This window comes from Penicillium hordei (assembly GCF_028827395.1).
Source record: "Penicillium hordei strain IBT 12815 chromosome Unknown utg000001l_segment0_segment0, whole genome shotgun sequence".
In the NCBI taxonomy this organism is placed as follows: Eukaryota; Fungi; Ascomycota; class Eurotiomycetes; order Eurotiales; family Aspergillaceae; genus Penicillium; species Penicillium hordei.
In genome coordinates, this window is record NW_026623142.1 from 6,335,739 (window position 1) to 6,361,758 (window position 26,020).

A 26,020-nucleotide genomic window follows, 5' to 3' on the forward strand; every position below is an offset into this window, starting at 1 on the left:
CCCAAAGGGAAGGAGCTAAGGTAAACGGGCAGAGACTCACGCACCTTCCCACCTTGGAAGGTTTATCTTCAGGCAGTACATGCAAATTCCCCTGCTTCGGAAGGTGCTTACTTGGGTACCTACACCTGTAGAGTCTACATCACGAGGGATAGATAGATATTAAGAACACTTGCATTTCAAGGGTATCACTAGATTATACTAGCTAGGATATAGCAACACCTACACGATGTGGTCTTCAAGTCTCGGCTCACCAGTCTCCTTGATAGCAATGCGAGATGAACCCCCCTTCCCAGAAACCCCAGTAGCTGTACCATCATCCTGAGTACGACCGGTCGTCTCAGTCACAATGAAACCAGCATCAGGAGCGTCATCAGGAGAATCATCATCATCTCTATACCCCTCCACATCATTGACGACATTCTTTCCATGTCGCAGATCCATCCACCTGCGCCATGGCTTGTAGACTACAACGCTCAGCAGACCGAAGACAATAAAGCAACCACAGATACCGCCGCCAATAGCATCGTAGTAGTCACCAGCGACCTGGACACCGTCCCAGAACTTGCCTTTGGCATCTGTGACATTCAGAATAAGACTAAGCAGCTGTATCACGCCAATCACAATCGCCACGATGACAGTTAGCGTGGTCAGCACGATTGAGTAGTACAGGAATGCAACTGGGTCACGGTGGTTGTTGTGCGATTGTGGGAGCTCATCTGGATCGGTGGCCGTTGACGAGGTGTCTGAGATGGTGCTTCTTGGCTTTTGCGGCATGAAGTTGGCCGCTGGTTGGATGTAGAGGGAAAACATCAAGGCTCCGTCAATTGTGTCGAGGAGACACATACCGGCTGGGGGGTGTCAGAGCTGGAGGGAATTGATGGGCTTGTATAAGATACGCACCTGTGAATAGAGCCGGGAGAATGAGAATCACCCAGAAGGATGTTCCCTTTGCTGCTTCGATGGATGAGATTCCAAGTAGAGCGATCTCGGAGGAGGTGTCGAAGCCAAGACCGAACAGAATTCCGAGGGGATACATCTTCCACGGACTAAACAATAGATATCTTTGTCAACATGCAGCACATCAATACCTCGACCAAAGAACATACCGGTCAATCAGCTTGAACATCTTCTTCAAGACCGAGAAAAGGATTCCTCCACCCTCGATCTTCCACGCTTCATCCTCATGGCCCTCGGGGAGACTGAAGACCTTTTGCATCTGCTTGACGAGTTTATACAAGATGTACGCATTCATCAGACCAAGCAGGATCAGGAAGGCAGCGCTGACGGAGGTACCAATGATTCCACCGACGGTGCTGAAGCTGTCGAAGCGATCAGAGACTGCCGCTGCTGTGGCTGCGACAACAATAGATGTGATGATCACGATTCTGGACAAGGTTAGATTTCATTTGACATAGAATGAGGTAAAATGTGCTCACGTTGAGTGACCAAGCGAGAAGAACGTGCCCACGGTAACGGGCTTTTGTCCCGTTGCCAGGAGTCTTCTGGTCATTAGGTCGATAGCCTACAGACAGCATTGTTAATAATTTGGTCTGTTTCCAGACTAGATTCGACATACAGAAATATGATCTGCATCGAATGCATGTCTCAATCCAAGAGAATAGGCTAGGGCAGCTGTAGAGACCAGCGAACTGTTTTTCTTGGAATTTAGTACATGACATACATGAACGTCGAAATATAAGATATCCAACAATGAAGACTCACGGATGGTAACTCTATATAAGCATTAGCGAATCAATCCAATGTCACACAACCTACATCGAAACATACCAGCACAATAGCCGCCGCCACCCAAACTATAATATTCAACAAAGCAATAAACGCAATAATTCCAATGGCGCGGAGAGGAATTTTCCTAATACCCGGCATCTTGCTATGCGAGCGCTCCGCACTGCGAAGAAGAGGCTGCAGACTCCATTTGCGGTCGCTGTCTAGACTATGCGAATCTATATCTGCAGGCTCATTGAATGTCGACATAATGGATATCGTCAGACCAAATTTCTGTAACAATATCTAAATTTCTCTTGGAGATATAAAGAGATGAGCTTTAAAAGACTGTAGAAAAAAGCACAGAAGAGGGGTTCCTATACGCTTGCTGATCTTAAACTTTTAGATAACCCCGCCAAGCCCCGACTCTGCCAAGCCTACATACATCCAGGTATATTCAAGCCTGGGATGTCCTTTCGGGCAACCCTTCCCTTCCCGTGTGTGCACATGGAGGATCCTGCATGATTTAGCCGAATCCCGGAGTGTTCGAGAGGTCATGAATATCCACATCCCATCCAAAGTCCCATGGCGTTGTGCTATGTAGAGTAGCGGCGAGTTCCGATGCTGATAGGAAACCTCCAAGGATTATTCACAGCTTGGATTCTCATATGCTAATAGCTTCAATACTTTAATTTTTAAATGTTCGATACCCACTATAAATCATTTCCCGTGTCTGTGATTGGATGCGTAGCTGGCTCAGTTCGCCGGTCGCCGAGTTTAAGCGGGGCCGGCCATATTGCTGCTCGGCAAACTAGAATGCCGCTTCATCTCAACAGCATCCAAGGTTTATATAGGGCTGTGGATAATTTGATTGTTTTCGGGTTGGTTGACTGGGTGTGATTATCCATGGATACTTGACATTTGGATGTTTTTTAATTGGTTCATTAAAATTTTGTATGAATTTCTTCAAAGTGGACTATATACACCCTGAATTGAATCTCGCAATATTTGGAATTTCCTGCCAAGATCCATCCATGATTAGAAGCTTTTGAAATCATTATCATATCATCATTAAGATGCCAAGGAGTGCTTGGTGCCAGTCCAGAGACCGGGTTCTTTCTTGCACCCGGTATGTCAAGGTCAATCTGTCCCTGACCAAAATGGCCTATGAAGGTCCAACATTGATGGAATCAGATACGGGGAAGACATGGAGATAATCTAGCAACACGGGCTAGGTGTAGTTCTCGTCTGTGCCTTTATCGTCTAGCTCAACCAAACTCAACAAGTTTGGGGATGGAATGTGAGCCGTAAGCGAGACCCAGTCCTTCTGATAAAGATTGGCGGTTTGTTATAGATATAACAGTGAATTGTTTTGTACGTCAACCAACCCAAAAAAAAGTTCAAGCCACGGCCAACACAGTCGGTGACGGAACCCACTTGGTAACCTTAGGCTGCACACGAATATCCTGGCTGACAAGAATATTCCACTCATTCCGCGTGATTGGAGTAACATCCGATGCCGAAAGAGGCGTCTTGGGCCCACGTTTATTCTGGCCTCGCATCTTCGACGGTGGAGGCTGTCTCCGACCACGGACAGTCTGGATGGGCGATCTCTTCACTTCACGAGGGCGTTCGGCCTTCACCCGGATAGGGATGGGATCAGCCTTTGGCTTCAAAATGACTCTCTCGGCAGCTTTCGGTTGGACCTTTGCTTGGGCCTTTGCCTGGACTTTGGCCGGTACCTTTGCTGCAACTTTGACTGGAACAACGGCTTCGACTTTGGCCGGAACTGGTGATGGTGCTGGCGCTGGAACTGGAACTGGAGCTGGAGCTAGAGCTTTTGCCAAGACGGGAAGAATGATAGCGTCCTCGTTGTGGGCATTCTTGTACGCAACTGCGACGGCAGTGAGTTGCTCATCCGGAACATCGAGCTGTTCATAGACCCGGTGGAAGAAAGCTTTGCTGAAGGGGCGACCGGAGAAATCCTTCACGATGCGGTGGAGTAGGCGGACACAGGATGACATTGACTGTTCGTCGTCGCGCGAGAAGGGGCGGGTGGAGAGGATACACATGCGACGCTTGAAGGTATAGATACGGTCCATGTTCAGAAGAGTTAGACCCTCCTGGCTGAAGATGACTTCGTTTTGGAGGATGGATTGCTTGACGAGGTGATCGTTTGCCTGGCGCTCATACTGGCTGCGGCTGATGGCGTCGGTCCAGCTGGGGCCGAGTGAGAACTTCCTCGAGCCTTTGAAAATGGCCCGTTCAAGTACTCGCCATGCTTGCGGCTCGATTGGGTGGATGGGGATAATCATTAGGTCGGAGGGTTGGCCGGTCGGGTAGGGCTTTCCACGGCCGATGAGGAGGGTGACGTGCATCATTCTTTGCTGGAGTTTGGAGGAGATGTATTCCAGAGCTGGGAGGAGAGAGGGTGTGACGGTCTCAGAATCGAAGCTGAATTCTGGAGAGAGTGGTGGAGAGATCATTTCGTTGGTGAGGGTTCTTGGTGAATTGGGGACATAGATGCCCGTTGGGCGGGGGAGACGCATAACACCCATGATATTGGTGAATTGATTTGAGATATACAAATTAGGGGAAACCCCTTTTTTTGGTTGAAGGGTTGGAAGTTGAATGATTCTAGATGTTCGACTGCCACCAGACCCCTGAGATATAGGGGACGACAGGAGGATTAACCATCAATTCCCCCGCATCTCTTCAGGTCTTAACATGGAAAACAGTCAAATTAACTACTATTTCATATTTCTAATGATAGTAAATTCCACCTTCATTGCACGAATCACAATCCTCCGATCAGCGCGATAAAAATATAAAAAATACTTGTAACCGCTGCGGCGTTCACCACCCAATAAACGGCCTCCATTGATCGCTGCCCTAACGCACTTATGCACGCCACAGCACATTTTCAAAACATTGGATTTGTAGACCAAATAGCCCCCACCGAAGCACCTCAATCACATTTCCACCATCCAGGGTGTTGGTAACGTTGACTTTCATCGACAGGTTGAGAATGTCTCCCAGCTGCTAGCTTCGGACGTTTTTACAGGAACCTGCTCTGATAACGGTAGCTTGCACTAGCTGCACTAGCTTCGAAGCAACAGCGGATATTATGAGATGTTGACTGGCTTGTCTTTCCTCGGTCACTGCCTACACAATGTTATCTACTCCATAGCATGAACTGTCCTCTGTCGAATGTCGAATGACAGGGGTCGGCATTGTGCATGTCCTCTCGGTGGTGCCGCCTAGTTAAGTAAATACGAGCCATCCCCCCTCTATCCAATCCCCCTAACTACACCATCATAGACCCACCTCCACTATTTCACCCCCTAAACCCGACCCGGGATATGCGTCGCTCCCACGAGGCTGAACACAGCGGCTGATTCTCACATGTGAGAGGCAGAACCCAGCCAAACCCTTTGTTCTCTCAAGCCAACTGCGCTAGACCTGCATACAGTGACTACGCACCCCCTCAAATATGAGTCCTTATGAGGTAACATGAATTCGCTTTTCCAAAGCTAAATTGCTAGCCATGGATCGAAGCGCTGCGGGTCGCAACCTGCATCTGTGATTCTTGATTGTGGGCGAATGAATAACCGATCTAACCGGAGATTCGATTCTTCGGGCATATTCATGAGGCTGAATCCTGCCCGATTCCCACGAGCCTCCTTCTCTGTATCGGTGTGACCCCAACTAAAGCCTGATTGGCTTGTAAATGTATTGCTGGCTAGGGGCTATCATCCTCCACGTCACCTATGCATGCTCTAGATCATATCGCCATCACTTAAATTGAGCTTAATTTGCTCGATTATCCTGAATGAACACCCACCAAGCGCGATTTTCTGTTTCCTACAATCTTTAGCGTTATCTGAATATCGGGGTCGGCCCCGACTTGATCAAGGTTCATGCGCGTCTGTCGATGGTCTTTACTGTATATTTGTTATACCCTTTTTACGTTGTAATAATTTTTGTGGTTGGGGAGAGGGTGTCCGGATAATGTTGGAAATCGAGGAATACCGTATTCCGAGTACTCTATAGTAGCCAATTGGATGGAAACAACACTGGATTGTTAAAAGAATCAAACACAGTCAATTTGTAACTAGTTATGGCAGTGTGGTTATATAAGTAATCATGTGCTTTTCAAAGGACTTTCTTCAATTCCGACAGTAAATATCATCGCATGAGCCAACGGCCCCCTTAAAATCCGTCGAATTGAACCTTCATATTGGTAGGGAAGGGCGTCCACTCCGACCAATCCTCATTCATATATACTTGGAATGCCCCGTTGATGGTTGTAGCCTTCAGTTGTCCGGCCGGCCCTGGAGCGCGACGTAAGTTCTTCAGTCTGGCAAAGGCACCCAATTGCACCGCCATAGAGATCATGACGATAGGTCGACCGAGACAAGTGTGTCCACCATATCCTTGGTGAATGTAAGAGCTATCGGGGCGGTCAAGTTTGATCTCCAGCGGGTCTGGGAAGGCTTTTGGGTCTACATTGGCGGTGACGAAGTCGGCAAAAATAGTATCGCCCCTTTTCACTGGAATTTGCCTCTCCCCATCGACGACAGTGGCTTTCTCGATGCTCACGTCTCGAAGGACCCCGAATGCGGGTGTCGCTAGGCGCAATCCTTCTAGTGCGTACTTACGCAGCTTCTCGAATGCCTCCGGGGTATCCTGGTAGGCAATCCTTTGAATCTCTGCCCAATGGCCTTTGTTCTCAGACAGATAAAAGTCCAGGAGGCGCGCGAACTGTTTTGGTTTATCTGTCAGAAGTCTGTGAGATGCGCAAGTGAATAGAACATTCGTTGTTCGAACCGAGAGACTGGACAAAACAGACTTACCGCTTGGCCTTGAACTGGACTTGCGGCAGATGCCGTTGGAACAATCGTCCAGATCACCTCGTCGACGCTCTTGCCGCCCTCGAATAACCGTTGGACCAAGTGCGTTCCATAGTCGGGTAGTGTCGATTCGTCCGCACTAATCCCCATTATCTCTTTCAGCGTGTGGAACCGTTCGGCTTTCACAGCCTCAACTGCCGGTGTGATGAGCTTTTGTAAAATCGTGGTTGCTCTTTTGGCAACAGCCCTGTGTTGTTCAGTTTTTGCCGGATCGATATCGAGGAAAGTATATGCAAAGACCGCCGCCATTGCGTCATAAAGTTGTCTGGCCGTCACGGTGCCCACGCCGCCATTTTCTTTAATTGGGATATTGAAGATCCGTGCGACAACGATGGAGTGCGACAGATTTCCCACATCACGGACAGCATCAAGTTGGTAGACATCGCGCATCTTGTTGCTCTTTTCCCGGATAAGCTTTTCAGTCACAATTCTGTAATAGTCACGAATCTGGTCGAGCCCTTTGGAGGGTCCGGAAAGGGCACGCTGGCAATAGCTCTTCTGCTCCGCATTCCATGGTTTGTCTCCGCTGAGCATCTGGAGAGGAATCAAATTAGTTCAAGAGTGAAAATATCGGACCGGCTGTGTCCTACCCAATCGTGATGGATCAGTTCGTAAACGTGGGGTCCCCCTTTGTGTGTTTAGCGATGATAAAGACAGTCATAGGGGTTTCCAAACATACAAGGGACCTTATAGTTCACCTGATCATTAAGGATATCAATTACGCCTTGCCAAGTCGTTACGGGTATTGGTTGAGGCGCAAAGCTGGGCGGATCGTAGGTGTAGTCATTCTTCTTACCCAGATCCTCCGCAATCATCCGGTTTTCACTGGGGATAGTTAATGGGAACAGGGTATACACAGAATCACCGCGGTACCATCCTGGGTACGCATGCATGAAAAGTTTGTGAATAACCGTCCCAGCACCAACATCGAGATCGGAAGCAATCAGGGCCGATCCAAATGCGGTGAGGTTCGCCGGACTGTTGTCTACCGAATAGAATCTGTGATACTATTAGCGATTGCCATGACATTTAGGCATCCTGAACTCGCCTATCTCCCCGAACCAAGGCAACAGCATCCGAAAGGATGGCCTTGGCAATGGTCAAGCCGCTGCAAAGCCCAGATCCCGGTACCAGTGGAGGCTTGGTGTCCTCTACTGAAACCCCAGGATACAGCTCAACGTTGTCTGGATGCGAATAAAGTGCTTCTAATGAAGCGGCCACATCGGGGTCCGGATTGATCTCCAAGAACGTTTCGTGGGGCTTGAGGTTGAAAAATTTCCGTACTTCATTCAGGCTTGCTGCTCCCCAGGCCCGGCCTTGGTTAATTCCAAGCACGTCGATGGCCTTCATAATGGCAGGAATCTGAAAATAAATCAGCTAAGAGAATACCTAGTTGATTCCAGGGTGTTTAACTTGCATTTCGGGCGCCGAATGCGCCGGCGACATCCTCGGTCTCCTCCGTCAATAGCTCGACGAGACTACCGTCATCAAAGGCCCCAGTAGCTGTACGCTTCAACTCCCCGAATGTCCATTTACCTGGGTCAGGATCAATACCATGGCCCCAAGCTCTTAAGCCATTCATGAACTCCGCCTGCGTTATCGTCTCCGGGTCGATGTCTGGGAATACTTTATCGAAGAAGCCTTCAAGCCATTTCGCGTTTTTATCGCTGACTGTAGCATGCCATCGATATATCAGGTTGAACTCAATGCTGACCTGATTACCAATACCCTTCGGCGTGCCTGCGGGGTCAAAAATATTGACCGAGTCGACACGAGGATCAAGGTTCCACTGAGTATTTGATCTGTTCAAAACATTAAAAGTCAGTACAGTTTCTACCAACGACGGTGCCTCGCCTTATCAACCAACCTGTTGAGATTGAGAATGACTCTCACGTAATCTTGGAGAATTATATTGACGTAGAGTCCACAAGTAACACTATAAAATTGGTATCAGCATTGTTCGTTTAGAAGAATAGCTCTAAAGAGAATGATAACCTACAGCCTTCCCGTTTGGAAAAGATCGTTATCACGTTTTGCCAGGCCCTTCTCATACGCGGCTTTATTCTGAGGGTCAACGGTTACCGGAACACTAAACCTACCAGCTTCGTTTATCAACGCTAGTTGCTGGACTACATAGTTGTGGAATCGATTGAAGGACACGATGAGAGCACAAACCCCTGGAGGCTGTCCCAAAAGTCGAGGCTCTGCGAATGCATCTGGCTTGATCTTGCCATCCTGAAATGTACGGATGGACTTTTGTTGCTCAGCATTGTGACCGTAAAGGGGGCCGAGGTCCAAATAAGCCGAGGAAGCATGCTTGCTAGGGTCGACATCATCCGTGCGGAAGATATCATGTATGATAATCGTCGCTAGCGCAATTGCCAAACTTGAGAACTTGGCTGGGTGTTCACGAGCAGGTCCTTTCCGAGCGAATAGAGCTGGGAAAGTCTTAGCACTTGTATAGCCGTAACTAAACAGACTATTCAAGCTTCTTACCATCAAAGATGGAGGCTGGATCGGGAAGGGCAGCTGGGGGAGCATGCTGCGGCACGACGCTTCGGGCATATGCCGATCCTGCCTTGCCCAAGTCTGGGTATAGAATGTTCTAGAGGGAGATGGTGATGAGATACATAGCTACCAAAATGGGAGGCTTCTGGAAATAGACCTACATTGTTTGATCCATCGGCAGTACGATACTTCCAGTCAGCACCCATATACGAAAGAGGCGGATGCTTTAGATTAGTCCAGAGAATATCAAGTAATTCTCCTGTCAGTTTCTTCTCGCCCGGGGATCCGTGCGGCAACGAGCAGGCGAGCTGGATAATCTTTTCGAGCTGCGTGGCGATAATATCAGCCGGTGATGGAGACATGAACGGCGAGGACACATACTAAATATCTATCCAAGAACGTCAGAATTTGTAACACGCATTGTCGAATTCTGGGCTCAACAGTAGCATTTACTTTCGGTCATCGACCGTCCCATCGGTCAAAGCAGCCCCTACGAGGCCGTTCAGCACGCTGAGATCCTCAGGGATGCGGCCTAGTTGACTCCTGATATCTTTAAACCAGCCTTGGATTGTCTGTTGAGCGGTAATCTCATCGCTCTCATCGTTAGATTTGAGAGACATAATAATGACTTGTATTGTATTGCTGCACGGTATACCAATATAAAGTAAAAGAGTACCAAAGTTCTCTTTGTCTGAGAGAATATAATTCTCTTTTGCTCACATTTCCGCATCAACAATCCACATACTTATATTCGGTCACAGAGCCCAACCGTGTCGTTCATTTAAGAGCCACTCAGACTCGTGTGAAGATCCAGTTTCAATACTAAAAATTGTATTTGTTAATCATGACGTAAATTATTTCATTGTCCTCGGGACACGAGATAACAACCAGTCGGTGGTCTAAGTAATTTCTAAAGGACAACGTTTTACATGTCCGCATGCGGAGCTGTTACCTGATCTGAGGCGAAAGGGCGGGGAAAACTGAGGAAAGGTGGAGCTGGCCGATTTATACTCCGCCTTGGGTCAACATGAATCAAAATGAAGTGTTTAGGTTGTAATCTCGGATGATCGACATGCCATGTGGCGTTCCCCGGATTTGGACTGCAAAGGGCTAGGCACTTGCGTGACAACGAGCCCGCCAAAACCCCAAATTTGTTGCCACACCAAATAGTTCGATGAGGGTCTCGAACAACTATTTAGCTAATTGAACTAAACCTGGGACTTGGTGCTGTGTTAACTATTCGATACATTGAAACATGCTGGTTAAAATGCCTAAAAATAAAAATAAAACAGTTAGAACAGCTAAAAATGTTTAATCTCTGCGAGTAGCACATTGGAATGAATGGACCAATGAGTGGGGGGCAGTTAGCAGATCTGTCGGGCTAGGCTCCGTATCAAAGAAAGGTAGTCGTCCGGGCGTAGAGTACTTATCAGACGTACGGTTGTTTGAAATAGCTATAATCATCATATCCTTCCATACATTAACCAACGCTAGTATTGGTCCGCGAAATTCGTGAGATAGCTCTTGGTATTCCCAGACAGAACTCAAAGCGTTCAAGATTTGTATATAGATTCGAGGTTACCTGATAATAGTTCTGTGATGTACCTCCTTCTCTATAAGCCTAAATATACCTGCTTTTTCAGCTGCTAATATCTAGCCCTAATGTGTAAACTAGATACTAAAAAATACGGCCAAAATCTACGTAAAACATACAGATTTATGTACTTGTCAAGTTTGAGGGCCCACAGATCACCCACGGGTCGTGCCGGTGTCTAAGATTTCGGAACAGGTAATGTACGGTAAGTCTAACAGAAAACTGTAATGTTGACGTCACTTCTAACATTCACCTGACGGTAGTAGAGAGATATAATCACGATTCTTTTCCCGTTTAATCAACACACGGCTGTGGAATAACCCGTCATATGATGCCAATAGACAATAACACAGCTTTGGATATTATTGGATGTATAGCCAAAAATTTAACGGAGAAACCGGCACCGAGGCCCTGGTTGAGGCAGAGTATACGCCGTTTTCATCCTTACATCACGTCCTTCCCAATTTTGGCACCTTGGAAGTACCCTAGCAACATATTAGATCTCGCCTGGTCTACTAGAACTATCTGTTGTTCAAGGTCTTCAAACCAAAAACTAGACAGTATAGCTTTAGTAGGGTACTGTTTGCGGTTTAAATGCTGTATATTTTCTTGGTTTCCATTATTCAAACGTTAGTGATATATTAAGACTCTCCTAAATGTTTGCTTGCCAAAAGGATTTCCTTTGTACAAATGACAACAACAATATAGAGTTACCCTCCTGGTTCCCACAGTGTGTTAGGATCTGATACAATAAACTTGTGCTGCCTTTGAACCTTTTTTAGTAAAGGAAATACTAGTGAGATTTTGAGCCAAAAGTCCGCGTTAAATACGTAATACACTATCTGTATGAACAACACACGAGTATTACGTTGTCAAGTGTTCCCATCTGACACCTTGGTGGCTGTTGAACCCCTCTTAAGCCAGCGTCCAATGCTAAATGGTGAGCTCACATCAATAGATCCTCGAGAGACCTATGCCCAATTTTGCTCGAAATATAAACCTACCCTCAAGGCGAATAGTCATGCCTTAGTTCATATTAGCCAGCTAGTATGTGCGCTTTGGTGGGAAAAATGTTACTCTTCTTGACGGACACTAGGTCTGATTGTCCATGTAAAATGCCTGAAGCAGCGTTGTCTTGGAGACGGGGCTAGAACCCTAGGTAGATCTATGGAGATAAGGCAGTAGTGGCTCTCCTATAACTAGACTTGTATATCGATGACTTGATACTATAATATACAAAGGTTACTCAATAAATGATCTGGGTTAAAGCCTGAGTGGTGGGACTAGGAAAGAGTTACTCACAGTGCATTGGTCAAGCCGATTTCGAGAACGACTGTAGGTCTTTATGTGGAGTCCACTATGTTAGGATCTACAATCTAGTAGGTAAGATCATAAAGGCACAATGTTATATTATTGTGAGTAATGATAGTTGTTCTAGAGGAAATGGAAGAACTGAACTACTACAATGTAGGAACAGATCATGCGACCAACGAGAGATCTTAACCCCCCTAGGAACAAGCGCAAGATAAGCACTGTGACAATTTGTCGACACATGCAGAGTTTAAAAATCGAAGAAGCCAAAAGGATCAACATCTTCGGCAAAATTATGGGGTATTTATGGAATATACTTTGTAGGCACGGAGGACGAGGTAGAGATCGAGGAAAATCCGCGGCCTGACGCCTCGTATTTACCTTATGTTGTGCAGCCTTTGACCAAAGCCACCGGGGTAACCCTACCAAGTCCTCGCCACAACCCAACAACCTTCCAGAAAAATATTCCGCGTCAACCCCTGCTAGCCAAAATTTCCTCTATAGATTAAACTTGATACGAACAGGCCATGCTGAGCATCCGGGCACCCGCCAAGAGAGATAAGGATTGGCTGCACCATACGCGAATGGTCTTGGCACAGATGCCCAGCCTCAAAAACGTGCATCTCTCCCGAGTTGAGTTTAGTGTTCACGGGCCAAGGTGAAATTCCGTCTTGGCAATGGATGGCTACACATACCGTTTAGGGTTGGGCTTGATAAGGGCTTTTATTGCGAATGGGGCTATCAGTCGGGTGGCTGAGTCAAAGATATGTGGTTTTGTTTGCTTTTTGTGTCTTTTTGGATCGACATCAGCTCTGTAAAACAAGTAAACATTGTAATTCCAACATCCATATCAAATGTGCATGACTAAAAAGCTTCATATCAACGAAAATCTGGGGGAATGGGGCAACCTAAAATTCTCCGGCGAATGCCGATGAAAAGCGCTCCCCGCAGAGGCCCATAGTGTCCGATCTTGGCGCCAATGTCTCCGCTTTACTCTATGTTCCCTTGGAGTAGTATCTGTTACATTTCAAGCTTTGATAATTAGACGTATCTGATACAGGGGAGAGTACATCTGTATACAGTGTACATCCCTGTATTCGAGAGATCTAGAGCCTCATTGAAATTCAGAAACACAGCCCTATTTCATGAATACGGCCTTGTTGTACCAGTACTCCCCGAAAACCCCAAACAGCCAACCCCTTTCAGGAAGATCTCTAAGCTAGGTGAACTATGTATGTGTGGTCTGAGGTGTTTTAAATTATTTTACCCCATAAAAAAAAAGCCTTGGCTAAGCTAGTCCCGAGGTCTTCCCAAGGTCACGTATCTTATTTTGATTGTATTTCCCTCAAGCCTCCAGTCATCTTGTTTTCCCTGCTGCTTATCTCTCTCCAGGGCTGTGTATTTTCCGCTCTTGGCTTCCCATTTAATCCCTCCTCGCCCCCCATTTTCCTGGTCTTACATCTGGGATTACTTTTATCTCTTCACTGGGCTTTTTTCCTCGTCAGCGCAAACCTCTGCGCGTCGAACACACAATGGAGAAGTTTACCAAGACCGAGGAATACCCGGACCACGCTGTCACAAGGGAGTTCAGTGAGGATGGCAAGATTGAACAAGGGGCTCAGAGTGGGCTGAATGACCCCAACCATGTTGAGCTGCAGCGTGCGCTCAAGGCGAGACATATTACTATGATTGGTAGGTGAAGTTGTTGGTTAGAAACAAGCACGTGCTGACAGTGCACAGCCATCGGTGGTGCTATTGGTACTGGTTTGATTATTGGAACGGGAGAAGCTCTTGCAAAGTGAGTGATCTTTAGTTGCTCTAGACATTTTTATCGAAAGATTCAAGGCTAACAAATTTTCATTTAGGGCTGGCGTGAGTATTTGCACCGAATTTAAAACCTGAATATCGTTACTAATTTGAATAGCCTGGTGCCATTCTCATTTCTTATGCTTGGGTTGGTTTCATCGTTTTCCTAGTTATGTGTGCTCTTGGAGAGATGGCGGCTTGGTTGCCATTGCCCTCTGGTTTCACTGGTTACGCCGTCCGATTTGTTGACCCTGCACTCGGCTTTACACTCGGTTGGACGTACGTACTATCCATCCCCCTCGACATGATCTCGCTCACACGAATCCAGATACTGGTTCAAATATATCATTCTATCACCGAATCAAATGACTGCTGGTGCACTGGTCATATCATATTGGGTACCCCCAGAGAAGGTAAACGCTGGAGTATGGATTACCATCTTCCTCGTACTTGTCGTCGCCATCAATTACTTCGGTGTGAAGTTCTTTGGTGAATTCGAATTCTGGCTGTCCTCCTTCAAAGTCGTTGTCATCCTCGGCATCATCCTCCTATCCTTCATTCTCATGCTTGGTGGTGGACCAGACCATGACCGTAAGGGTTTCCGCTACTGGAAGAGCCCAGGTGCTTTCAACCATTACAAGATGGAGGGAGCACCCGGTCGATTCTTGGCTTTCTGGTCCACAATGGTGTCCGCTACCTTCGCCTACCTGGGCACTGAGCTGGTCGGAGTGACAGTCGGCGAGGCACAAAACCCTCGCAAGACGATCCCCCGCGCCATCAAATTGACCTTCTACCGAATCCTGGTCTTCTACGTCACGAGTGTGCTTCTAGTTGGCACACTTGTTCCATACAATTCCCCAAGTCTTCTCTTCGCTCTTTCGGACGATAACTCGAAGAAGGGCTCAGCCGCAGCCTCGCCATTCGTCGTCGCGGTCGAGCTCGCCGCCATCCCAGTCCTATCCCACATCCTGAACGCCTGTATCCTGCTCTTCGTCTTCTCAGCAGCAAACTCCGATCTGTACATCGCCACCCGTACAATCTACGGCCTGGCCCGCGAAGGCAAAGCCCCCAAGATATTCGCCCGCACCGACCGTCGCGGCGTTCCCGTCCCCGCACTGGCTATCTCAGCCGTGATTGCCTTGCTAGGCTACATGAACGTTAGTAGTGACTCCAAGACCGTGTTCAAGTACTTCGTGAACCTTGTTACCATCTTCGGTCTCCTCACCTGGATCTCCATCTTGGTCACTCACATCTACTTCGTGCGCGCGCGCAAAGCCCAGGGCATTCCCGAGGAAAGCCTGGCCTACAAGGCTCCCCTCGGTATCGCGGGCTCATACTTCGCTTTGGCATTCTGTATCCTCATCGCTTTCACTAAGAACTTCGACGTCTTCATCCACAACCCCAAAACATACGGAAACTTTGACTACAAGAACTTCATTACCGCTTACCTTGGTATCCCTCTGTACCTCATCATGATCTTTGGGTATAAGTTCGCGACCGGCTGCAAGGGTGTTGATCCCATGACAGCTGATCTCTTCACTGGAAAGGATGAGATTGATCGCGAGGAGGCGTTGTATCTCGCCAGAAAGGAGGCTGAGGCGGAGAAGAATAACGATGCAGGCTGGTTCTACCAGAAATTCGTCTCGTGGCTTTTCTGATGTGGGCTCTATACCTCGATCTTGTTGGTGTGGAAATTGAGCGCTGTTCGGGCCGTTGTGCTCTACATCGACGGGCCGTTAATATCTTCATTTGCCCTTAGATATTTCAATTACGAGAAATGATTTTTGGTTTATGATTATTGTACCCTTGGCTCTGACAGAGAAAGCCCATGAATGTAGGTTTGGACAGTTGTACAATATAGGGAAATTGTATGCTATGACATCCAGGCAGAAAATGAGTCCCAAGGACCAGGATTCTGTTATTCCACAGCGGTTTAACGTTTGATACCTATTCTGTGGGGTAAGATGGTAAGACGGTAACAGGGACAATTGTTTATTTTTGAAAGCTCCCGTGAGATCCCTACTTCAGCTTCCTGAAGATCAGATATATATAATATGTCTTCTCGGTACCCGCCCCGAGAGATTTACAATAGACCTAGTCTCTTACTCTTTAAACAAAGTGCCTACAAGTACACTAGAAGACGTTCTGAATTACATTCTTTACATACTTAGGCTCAAACAGCCATACTGTACAAGGACCCTGCAACACCAAAAGTACCATAATTAAAGGATATTCGCTCGTAAACTCAACATGCAATCATCAAAAAAAGACAAAGCTTACAGACTCTCGGCTAGAGGTATCTGATCGCTCATCAAGTCCTCGAAGCTGATGTCCAATGCCTCCTCGCCCCAGACAAACTTGCCGAATGTCAACAGAGCATGAACAATCTCCTTGCCCGTAGGAACAATGTGCTCCGAGGGCAAAAGGAATCCGTAACTACCGCGGTCGCGGAGTTTGATCTGGTACGAGAACTTCACGTGCAGCTTATGGTAGAACCAATCCAACGCGCTGCCGCCCGAGGTAATCCCGTTAGTGAGAATCCCTTCGCACGCCGAGGTAACGTCATATGATTCATGGGAGGTCTTACGGATTGCCTTGGCTAGACCCAACGCTAGCTCCTCGAGACTCTCGAGGGTGGGAGGCACAGAAGAGCAGGAGTATGCGTAAGGGTATAGGATCTGTTGGGAGTAGGAGTGCAAGTCGATGAAGCCTACGATCTCAGCACGACCATGCACTGTCTCGTTTTGGGCCCATTGCGCCAGGCGCTGCGATTCAATTGCTTCGAAGGGCTCTGCGCCAGCGTAGTTCTCTGAACACGGGTTCGAGTGAGTCGACTCGCCGTCCCATTCGTAGTCCCACGTGCGGTCTAGATCAACACCCGGGCACAGTGGAAGACCCGTTGGCTGGCGGTTCTTGCGCCACAGACGGTCTGATTCCCATGAGTAGACGTATCCGTCGGGATTGAGGGTTGGGATTAAGACCCAGTCGTACTCGTGAAGCAACCGTGTTACTGCGGGTGAATAGCCATAGTGGGTGATGAGACTGTATGCGACATATGTTACCGTAGAGGTACTGATCCATTCTCTGGCATGAGTACCGCCGACGATGACGATTGTCTTGCGGCGGCCCGATGTGTGTTCTGACGCGCCGAGTCGCAATGCGGGGATATCGCGACCCTCGTAGCTGACTCCCACACTGGTCATCTGTACGTGCGAGGAGAACATTGATGCCATCAAGCGCATCCATTGTGTGATGACGGAGAGTGGCTGGTATTCTTGGAAGAATAGGTCGCCGTTCGATATCGTCTTCGGTTCACCTGGTGCATTCCCTGATCTGAAGTCCGAGTCGGTGCGATGGCGGGAGGGGTAAGACGCGTATATCTCATCGGCGAGGTTGTCGATGAGGGGAGTGTAGGAGGTGCGGAGTGTTAAAGGTAGTAGATCCAACAGGGAAGGGATCTAACGATATGATTAGTGAAATGATCGCAAAGCGTTCAAAAGAAAAGCGCACCATCTCATCTGCAAGTCTAATATCTACGAACTTCGAGGTTATGGCCCAAATGTCCAAAAACAGCACCTGCGAGGCGGAAGCCAATGCTTCTCCCTCGTCCGGCTGGCGCAAATGAAAGCGGAGGACGACATCACTGCCATATCGATCATGAATATTTGACGGTGGTGAATGTTTTGAAGAGCAGCGGTTGTGATCAACATCCCATATTGAGCCAATCACCCAGTCGCGGAGTCGAGCCCATGGGCGTGGGTTAGAATGAGTGAAGTGGGAAGGCAGCAGAGGTGGCGGCGGGGTGATGCTTGAACCAGCGGGGACGGCGGAGATAAGAGGGAGCAAGGTCGATGCGACCAATATGGGAGAAAAAAGACGCATGCCGAGTCACGATCACCGGCTTTGAAGGGAGAGTTGGTGTTCTCTAGCCAGACCTGAGGTCCACAGGGATATCTGCGAATGCGGAGAAGAGAAAAAAGGGCGGGGACAAAGCGTTCGGGGGAGATAAGGCAGATATAATTTACGAGTATGTATCAAAGTCAGTATTAAGTTAGATGTGACGCTAATAAATTGGAGTAGAATGTTAAAGCAAGAAATTATATCCATCGATATCCGGATAAAAAGAAGATGACATGCAGTCTTTATTTTGTTCTACGTCAGTGGCCAGTACTTTATGTACTCGATATACTCCAACGGTATAGGAATATAATGATTGGATTATATTTAAAGATCTATTAATCTATCTGATCTGTACAATTTAAATAGAAACTACCTTTAATTCTTTAATATACATTCAATATCCTTTTAATCTCTATACATAAACCCGGTCAATTACCCGACGCTCAGACCTAGATTCCAACTCGTCTGCCTTGCCCCTCTAGCTTTTGTCGATTTCTTCGATTTCTTCTATCTTTCTTATTTCTATCTATTTTGGTGTGCTAAATAATAAAAAAGAAAAAGAAAAAGAAAAATACGCGCGGCGGCAGAAACAAGAAATCTAGAACGATTCCCTTTCCGGCGTTCCCCTTTTTGCGAGGGCTGACCTCCAGATCCCACCGCGCCTCGATCCACCTGGGCAATGTCCTCTTCTATTTCAATTCACATCTAACCGTGTTACATTCCATGGATCATTAGCTTGGGTTTGTCCTAACGCTCTGTCCTTCACCATGCATTGGAAAGGACTGCGTCTCGTGGCCGATGGCAAGAGGCAGAGCACCATGGAGCCTCATGGCCAATCCCGTCGCAGTGAACACCTTCCTCGTCCCTACGCCCCCGCCGAACCTAGACTATCCGAGTCAATTCCTCGCTCATCCGGCTTGTCAGAAGAGGAAAATGCAGGGCTTCAGCCACCAGACGACGACGAGTCAAACCATGCGGGAGCTCAGCCGGACTTCGCAGGACCATCCTCGGTCGACCGTCCCAGCTTACGCCACAAGCGATTCAGCTTCATGAGACTACGACATGCATCTGACCCCCAATTATCCAAGTCCTACGTCAGGGCGGGCCAGGATACTCCCCCGGTCCCTTCCTTACCTCGTAAGTGAAACACTGACAACCCCCATTGTTTATTAGGATGGATTGGTTAACTGTATCTGCCGGATTAAGCTCCCAAAATTATTACTACCGCCCCAACCAGTCACGAGCTCGATCAACCCGTGAAACAGAGACCCAAGCTCAGCTTTCGGCCATCGTCACGAAAACAGTCGATAGAGGAAATGTCTCGGAAATCAATGGAACAACCCGCGAAGCCTCGTAGAAAGGGCCAAGGATCAACCGACTCCCAGATTACCGACTCAACCCTTGCCATGTCCCAGAGCATTACCGAAGAACCCGGACGCTTGTCAACCAACTCACTTCGAAGCGGGAACCCGCACCCCAACGACTCTCAGCGCTCGTCAGTCATTGATCCCCGGTTTTCCGAATCCTCTCGATCAGACCAGAGCTATGGTGACCAGACAATCACCCGAAGCGTTTCCCCTCGTGATGGTCAAAATGCCACTACCGCAAAACGATTCCGTATGCCACGCTTGAAACGAACCCGGAGCCCTCTCTTTCCTTTACCCCCCAAAGTCTCGCAGCCGCCAGGAGGTGTGGATAATCGACCGAAGTCCCCCCCGGTAGATACTCCAAAATCCGAGGCCTCAGACGGTCATGACCAAGTTTCACCACTACCCTCGCCATCTCGTTCCACCGTGGGACTCGCTGCCTCGAGTGTACCACCACTATTTCGAAATGATTCGACCAATTCCGCTCGCTCAGTTCGATCAAATCCCTCATTCAAGAACAGAGGACGTTCGTCTACCATGGGATCGCTGGCCGAGAACCAAGACGACTTGTCTATACCCCCGTATCTAGCATCTTCGGCGCGCACCTCCACTTCGGCCAGTGGCCGCAAGAGTTTCGGTGATATGTTCAATATCACCCAGCGATTGCGGCAAAATTCATCCCCACCTTCTCCACGTCACGGTTCGCCCACGATAGGTGGCACCTCCACCCCCGTCTCAAAGCAAGAGCTACCAGCAATCCCAAGTCGGGAAGAAAACGACACACCCGCTTCATATCTGACCCGTTTGGAAGAATCTCTTCCCCGTGGCATGATTGCAGGTGCTCTCGCTCAATCAGACGAGGAATTCTACAAGATTTGTCTACGAAAATACATGAGGACCTTCTCATACTTTGGGGACCCACTCGACATGGCAATCCGCAAGCTTTTGATGGAAGTCGAGCTACCGAAAGAAACACAGCAGATTGATCGTTTCGTGCAAGCATTTGCTGACCGTTATCACGAATGCAACCCAGGCATCTTCACGGCCCCGGATAACGCATACTTTATTGCATTTTCGCTTTTGATACTTCATACCGACGTCTTCAATAAGAACAACAAACGGAAGATGCAGAAGGCGGACTATGTCAAGATAAGTCGCAGTGAGGGAATCTCGGAGGACATTCTTGAGTGTTTCTATGAGAACATCCTATACACTCCGTTCATTCGTGTCGAAGACGCCAATCTGCCAGACCGTCACTTGGCGAAACCACGCCGCACTCTATTCAAAAGCAGTAGCTCCGAAAATTTGGCCCGGATTGCACGGGAGCCTGTCGATCCCTATTCCCTTATTCTGGAAGGCAAATTAGGATCCCTGCGCCCCAGCCTGAAGGATGTCATGGATCTGGATGATACATACAATCATTTTGGGACTGCTGGGTCACCAGATATGGACGCTCTTCACCAGGCCTTCACCAAGTCTGGAATCTTGCAAATCATCTCTCTGCGCTCTCGTCCTGATGCATTCATGCCGGCTAGCCTGGATAGTCCACAAGCCTCGAATCCCGGCCTGGTAGATATCAAAGTTGCCAAGGTTGGCTTCCTTTGGCGGAAAGACCCGAAGAAGAAGAAGGCCAGGTCGCCCTGGCAGGAATGGGGTGCGATTCTCACATTCTCTCAGCTCTACTTCTTCCGCAATGTGAACTGGGTGCGCTCACTCATGGCACAGCATGAGGTATATGTCAAGAATGGCCGTCGGGGGACTCTTGTTTTCAATCCACCCCTTGCTGAATTCAAGCCGGACAACATCGTGTCTACTGGTGAGACAGTTGCCCTCCTAGACTCAAGTTATAAAAAGCATAAGCACGCCTTTATCTTTGTTCGACACAACGCGTTGGAGGAGACATTCCTTGCTAGCTCCGAGTCTGAGATGAATGACTGGCTTGCACACCTCAACTATGCTGCAGCCTTCAGAACCACTGGTGTGCGCACCAAGGGCATGATTGCCACGAATTATGAGGGACAACGATACCGCAAGAGTCAGCGATTAGGCTCGATATCTTCACAAAGATCTCACCAGTCGACGGACATAGAGCCCCCTTCTCCCAGCATCGATACCGATATTGTTGCCGAGTTTGTTGCCGCGCGGCGACAATTGATGAGCCACAGGATTCGAGAGCGAAATGAAAAGCTCGCCGTGGCGCAAAAGCAACTGGATGATCTTCTACAAAATGCTCGACACTTGCAAGTGCTCACTCCTCTTCACGCTCGGGCCCGCGAGAGCGTCATCATGGCTGCAGGCCGTCTATCTGCCAAGATCAAATGGGTGAGACAGGATATCTGGCGCAGCAAATGTTACCGCCAGGTTCTCCTGCGAGACCTCGGAGAGGATGAAGAGGCAGTGGAAAGCAGGGTCGGGTCGGTTGCTGAACCGACGCTATCCCAGTCGGACGGAACACGTCTAGCCTCTCTTTCCGGACCTTCCGTGACGTCAGAGCCTAGCGTGGAAGGAGCCGGTAGTATTGTGCATACCGTCTCTAGCGCTGATACCGTTGAGCCTAATGTGGCCCAACTCGAGCGGCCCTCGGAGGCTGGATTGCTGGCTCAACCTTCGAACGATGAACTGCGTCGTCCTAGTATCCCAGGATCTGTGACTTCCGCTGACATTGCTCGTGTCGGTCGTCGACGCTCCGCTGTGACCATTCCCGAACGTGCCAAGTCATACTCTCCCGATCCTACGACCATCGGACTCGAGCGTGAAGCCTCGGTCCTCAGCCATGCCAGCCGGTGGGATGGGGCTAGTCTAGCATCTCGTACATCAAAACTGACATCGCCTGTGAGCTTCGATGATGGCGAGGAGCGCGTTCTAAGGGAAGCTGGTCTACTGGAGCTGCCAGCGTCCCCGTCGACATACAAAGATGAAGGCATCGCCCCCGACGCACTCCCCGGTAAAGACACCGAAGGTGAAACAAATGCAAACGATAAGGGCGATAGACCTAGTCGCGTCCGTCGCAGCCTTCATCGTACCCTCCGTGATTCGCATTCTCATAGAAACCACTCTCATTCGAAGAAGAAACGGGGCTCAGTGTCTAGCACTGGGCAAGAGGAGGACGATCAGCTCTCTGGCGATGGAGAAGTCCTTCCTCGCAAAGCCCCCAGTTTCACTGTGCATGGCAAGAAAGCATCCGTCGTCACATTCGGGTCTGAATGGCAGAACATGCCCCCGGAAGAGCGCCTCAAGCTCCGCAAGCCCACTCCTCATGAAGAGCCACGCGCGTCGGATCCTGCTATATTGGACAGCGGCGAGTCGATTATGACCGACCGCAGCCCAGAACGTCCTCGCTCGGCGCGCAGAACAAGCACCACCACTGGCCTAAGTGTGCGCACCAGCGACGATCTGGCGGAGTTCCAGGATGCGCAGGAAGAGCAACTGGAAGAGGACATCGGGTGCCCGGCTTCTCCAGTGATCACCTCACGCCCGACTCTGGGTGCAGATCCCCTAGGCACCGAACATACTCCTCGCTCCCCTTCATCCACAATATACGGTCATCTTTCCGCACCAAGGCACGACGGCTCTCCCTCTCCCTCCTCTACATCTATTAACGAGCGAATCGTTTCTACGCCGTCCAGCGAAAACCTACACGAGCAGGCCGTAGGCGCTTGATTCTATGCCCATTTTCTTTCCTTTACTTTCTTCTGTACATCCTAACCATTCTCATCTTGATCTTCTGCTTGACGATTATTATACCCCCTTTTCTTCAAACTCATGCATTTCACTTTGTCTTTTCCTGGTTAAATTTCCTTGCTGCCCTTGCATTAACATCTGGTGAATCTCGGTTTCGTGGCGGGTTTTCGGTTCGGTCTGGGTTTTTGAGCATCTGTCTGCGTCCGTGTCTGCGTTTATGCGTCTAGGGGCTCTATTCGTTTACTTTCAGATCGTTGAATCAGATATGTATGACCGGCTGCATTCATGGGCGTGCTTTGATACCTTTGATATCTTATGCCTCGGCCATTTCATTTCGATCATGCTTCTTTTCGAGTGTGAGGCTGTGGAATCACTGATAGACAAAAGCGAATTATGATTGACAATGATTGATTTGATACTTTTATTGCTTCTCACGGTGTCTACAAGTATAGAGGTAAACAACTACACCTAAAGACTATTTATTGGAGTCAATGCTTGTCCACAATCCCTTCGAAGACCCGACGATAGGGCTGATAAAAGCGGTGAGTGAAGCGGTAAACCAACACACCAATCCCAAGTCCCGCCATCCATCCGCGTCGCCAAACCCCCGACCAAAAACCCATTACGACATCTGAGAAACTACAAAAAGCCACCTTCATTCCCCATCACTTCCCACCCTAACCACACCCAATATGGCGCATTCAAAGCGCAACACCTCCCTCCCACACTTCACCTCCTACGAACGCGGTCTTCTACGATCAACCTGGGGCACAAAACGCAGCGCAATCGGCCGCGACAGCTTCCTAACCTTCGGCTCCTGCCGTCTATGTCTACAACCCGCGCGAGCGCCTGTAGTCGCATGCGCCAGCAACGGTGACCTCTTCTGCCGCGAATGCGCAATCAGTGACCTCCTCTCTCAACGACAGGAGATCAAACGGCTTGAGAAAGAGCGCGATGAGGCGCGGAAACGCATTGCGGAGGATGAAGAGCGATCGCTGGCGGAGATGAAGGAGAGGGATCTTAAGGATTTCGAGCTTGTTTCTATGGGGTTGGAGAATAAGGGTGGTGTTTCTGGGGTGAATGGGAAAAAGCGGAAGGCGGAGGAGGAGGAGGCTGTGGAGAAGTTTAAGGCTAGGGAGGTTGAAATTGATGGGAAGAGGAAGAGGGTTTTTGAGCTCGGGGAGGAGGAGATGGCTCGTGTTGCTGGGGAGGAGAGGGAGAGGTTGAGGAGAGAGTTGAAGATCGAGAAGGTTTGTGGTTGTTCCTCGGGCTGGACTCCAGCTTGGAGCTTCGGTCTTCAATTTGGAGTGTGCGCTAAACTAACAAATTGGCTCTAGTCTAATGGCAAATCTGCTCTCCCGTCCTTCTGGGTCCCGAGTTTAACGCCCAACACGGATGCGAATGAAATCGCCGCCAACAAGACCGTCAAGTTGACGCCTATTTGTCCTGGCTCGACAGATGAGAGTCGGCATAGCTACTCGCTCAAGTCGCTTGTTGAGGTTCATTTTACGGAGGAAAAGGCTTCCGATGGGACTGTGTCCCGAGTGTGTCCGAGTTGCAAGAAGAATTTGAGTAATGGGCTCAAGGCGATGCGTATGTGGAATGGAAGTCGGTACTGCCATGTAATCTTGCTAATTATCGCTTACAGTCACAAAGCCCTGCGGGCATGTCATTTGCTCTCCATGCGTAACGAAATTCATGACGCCCCACGAACATCACGTCCCCGATCCACATGCGTCGAAGGAGGAGCAGGAGAAGACTGCTGCTCTCCATGGCCAGGTTCTCTGTTTCGTCTGTGAGACAGATCTTACGGCAAAGTCAAAACCAGACGACAATGGCAAGAAGTCTAAGAAAAAGGATAAGGATGCTATTCAGCCTGGTATGGTGGAGATCTCCTCCGAGGGCACTGGGTTTGCTAGCAAAGGTGGGAATATGGGGAAGAAGACCGGAGTTGCGTTCCAGTGCTGAGCAACTGTGTAATAACAAACGAGAAAGAAACATGAAACACCACCGGTTTCGATTATGTGTACGATAAAAAAAATATCCTGGTATTGCCGCCCGGAGCGGTTATTAACGCCCGAACCATGCAAATACAATGTTTCTAGATATACAGTGAAGTCACGCGAGAAGTCAATAGGCGAACCTAAGTCTCTCTCCTCTCCCATCCACAGTCTCAAGTTCAAGACCGCTTCTTGGCGTTGTTGAACTCGCGCACAGTGATGGAGCAAGCCACCTCCTGACACAAGCGACGACGACGACTAAGATCCAACTTTGAGCCGAACTCCAAGCCAGAAGCACGCTCAACAGCCTCAAGAGGAACCTCGAAATCAGTCAGACGCTTGTCATTCGCAATGCGAGCATTGGGCAGAACAAAAGCACCGAGGGCAACCTTGCTGGTAGGCGAGTTAGTACCATCCTCAGCATAGATAACCTTATAGAAGTGAGTTGGCACAGCGACGTTAGGCGGGTTGCCAATAACCTCATAGTTAACGCGCCACTTTCCATCGGGGTCCCGGTGAGGCAGGTACAGGGGTCCCGTAACGATGCGAACGGAGGGATAACGCTTGGCGAGATCACGACAGAAAGTCTCGAAGTGCGCCCAGTAGTCACGGTTGAAGCCCTCGCCGACCTGCGGACACATGTTGCTCAGCGCGAAGGTGCCGTCCATCGCATCCTGTGACCACTTCGCGTCTGCGGCCGGCACCTGGTGCCCGCGGTCATAGCCCGAGCGGAAATAGTCGGACAGTTTGGCGCGGAACATGGCCGGGATGGTCGTGTCCTCGTAGAAGGTGCTCTTCTTTCGGTCGGCGTTGTTAATGGCTAGGGATTCAGGGGTGATGTGTTCGGCGACCCAGGATGGGTTGCGGGTGCGTCGGTCGTAGGCGCCGTGCAGCGGGAGAGAGTTGAGCTCGTCGGCGATTGGACCCGGGAAGCCATATTGGAGGATTCCGGCTGCGTCAACAGGACCGGTGGATAGCTTGGATGCTAGGGCTGGGGCTGGGATTGTTGAGGGCACCTTAGGGCCTGGGGTTGTTGGTGTCGGGGTGAGGGTTTCTTGTTGTTGGGGCTTGGAGGATTTGCCCGAGAAAAGCAACGCGGTGACACCAGCGCCGGTGGCTGCGCTGGCGGCAGCGATGACGGCCAGAGTTGCTTTGGACATGGCAAAGTGTCCCTTGGATTGACCTAGGTAGGGCTGAGGGTTGAGTCGAAAGAGC

At 49.1% G+C, this 26,020-nt stretch overlaps 9 protein-coding genes across 9 annotated transcripts; 3 read left to right on the forward strand and 6 right to left on the reverse strand.

Annotated features, from left to right (window-relative positions):
* Nucleotides 1–219: 219 nt before the first annotated feature.
* N7537_002424 (HoxN/HupN/NixA family nickel/cobalt transporter) lies at nucleotides 220–1,995 on the reverse strand (the record flags this gene model as incomplete). Its single annotated transcript, XM_056893482.1, has 7 exons — nucleotides 220–848; nucleotides 901–1,046; nucleotides 1,107–1,385; nucleotides 1,437–1,522; nucleotides 1,577–1,649; nucleotides 1,723–1,733; nucleotides 1,789–1,995. 7 exons carry the CDS (start codon nucleotides 1,993–1,995, stop codon nucleotides 220–222), a joined length of 1,431 nt encoding a protein of 476 aa, XP_056758477.1.
* Nucleotides 1,996–3,125: 1,130 nt separating this feature from the next.
* On the reverse strand, nucleotides 3,126–4,283 carry N7537_002425 (uncharacterized protein; the record flags this gene model as incomplete). The annotated part of the gene is made up of 1 exon (XM_056893483.1): nucleotides 3,126–4,283. One exon carries the CDS (start codon nucleotides 4,281–4,283, stop codon nucleotides 3,126–3,128), a length of 1,158 nt encoding a protein of 385 aa, XP_056758478.1.
* Nucleotides 4,284–5,937: 1,654 nt separating this feature from the next.
* On the reverse strand, nucleotides 5,938–7,988 carry N7537_002426 (cytochrome P450; the record flags this gene model as incomplete). Its single annotated transcript, XM_056893484.1, has 5 exons — nucleotides 5,938–6,489; nucleotides 6,582–7,172; nucleotides 7,229–7,266; nucleotides 7,318–7,645; nucleotides 7,701–7,988. 5 exons carry the CDS (start codon nucleotides 7,986–7,988, stop codon nucleotides 5,938–5,940), a joined length of 1,797 nt encoding a protein of 598 aa, XP_056758479.1.
* A 58-nt stretch (nucleotides 7,989–8,046) lies between these two features.
* N7537_002427 (uncharacterized protein) lies at nucleotides 8,047–9,766 on the reverse strand (the record flags this gene model as incomplete). Its single annotated transcript, XM_056893485.1, has 7 exons — nucleotides 8,047–8,440; nucleotides 8,506–8,574; nucleotides 8,638–9,076; nucleotides 9,135–9,243; nucleotides 9,308–9,472; nucleotides 9,528–9,534; nucleotides 9,600–9,766. The coding sequence occupies 7 exons, from the start codon at nucleotides 9,764–9,766 to the stop codon at nucleotides 8,047–8,049; spliced, it is 1,350 nt and encodes a 449-aa protein (XP_056758480.1).
* A 3,817-nt stretch (nucleotides 9,767–13,583) lies between these two features.
* Nucleotides 13,584–15,515, forward strand: N7537_002428 (dicarboxylic amino acid permease agtA; the record flags this gene model as incomplete). Its single annotated transcript, XM_056893486.1, has 5 exons — nucleotides 13,584–13,743; nucleotides 13,792–13,849; nucleotides 13,917–13,923; nucleotides 13,976–14,136; nucleotides 14,186–15,515. 5 exons carry the CDS (start codon nucleotides 13,584–13,586, stop codon nucleotides 15,513–15,515), a joined length of 1,716 nt encoding a protein of 571 aa, XP_056758481.1.
* A 618-nt stretch (nucleotides 15,516–16,133) lies between these two features.
* N7537_002429 (M14 family metallopeptidase) lies at nucleotides 16,134–17,739 on the reverse strand (the record flags this gene model as incomplete). The annotated part of the gene is made up of 2 exons (XM_056893487.1): nucleotides 16,134–17,315; nucleotides 17,368–17,739. The coding sequence occupies 2 exons, from the start codon at nucleotides 17,737–17,739 to the stop codon at nucleotides 16,134–16,136; spliced, it is 1,554 nt and encodes a 517-aa protein (XP_056758482.1).
* A 785-nt stretch (nucleotides 17,740–18,524) lies between these two features.
* N7537_002430 (Arf family guanine nucleotide exchange factor SYT1) lies at nucleotides 18,525–22,784 on the forward strand (the record flags this gene model as incomplete). The annotated part of the gene is made up of 2 exons (XM_056893488.1): nucleotides 18,525–18,894; nucleotides 18,964–22,784. 2 exons carry the CDS (start codon nucleotides 18,525–18,527, stop codon nucleotides 22,782–22,784), a joined length of 4,191 nt encoding a protein of 1,396 aa, XP_056758483.1.
* Nucleotides 22,785–23,497: 713 nt separating this feature from the next.
* N7537_002431 (putative RING finger domain protein) lies at nucleotides 23,498–24,773 on the forward strand (the record flags this gene model as incomplete). Its single annotated transcript, XM_056893489.1, has 3 exons — nucleotides 23,498–24,055; nucleotides 24,143–24,398; nucleotides 24,454–24,773. The coding sequence occupies 3 exons, from the start codon at nucleotides 23,498–23,500 to the stop codon at nucleotides 24,771–24,773; spliced, it is 1,134 nt and encodes a 377-aa protein (XP_056758484.1).
* A 211-nt stretch (nucleotides 24,774–24,984) lies between these two features.
* Nucleotides 24,985–25,965, reverse strand: N7537_002432 (DNA/RNA non-specific endonuclease; the record flags this gene model as incomplete). The annotated part of the gene is made up of 1 exon (XM_056893490.1): nucleotides 24,985–25,965. One exon carries the CDS (start codon nucleotides 25,963–25,965, stop codon nucleotides 24,985–24,987), a length of 981 nt encoding a protein of 326 aa, XP_056758485.1.
* Between the last annotated feature and the right edge of the window lie 55 nt (nucleotides 25,966–26,020).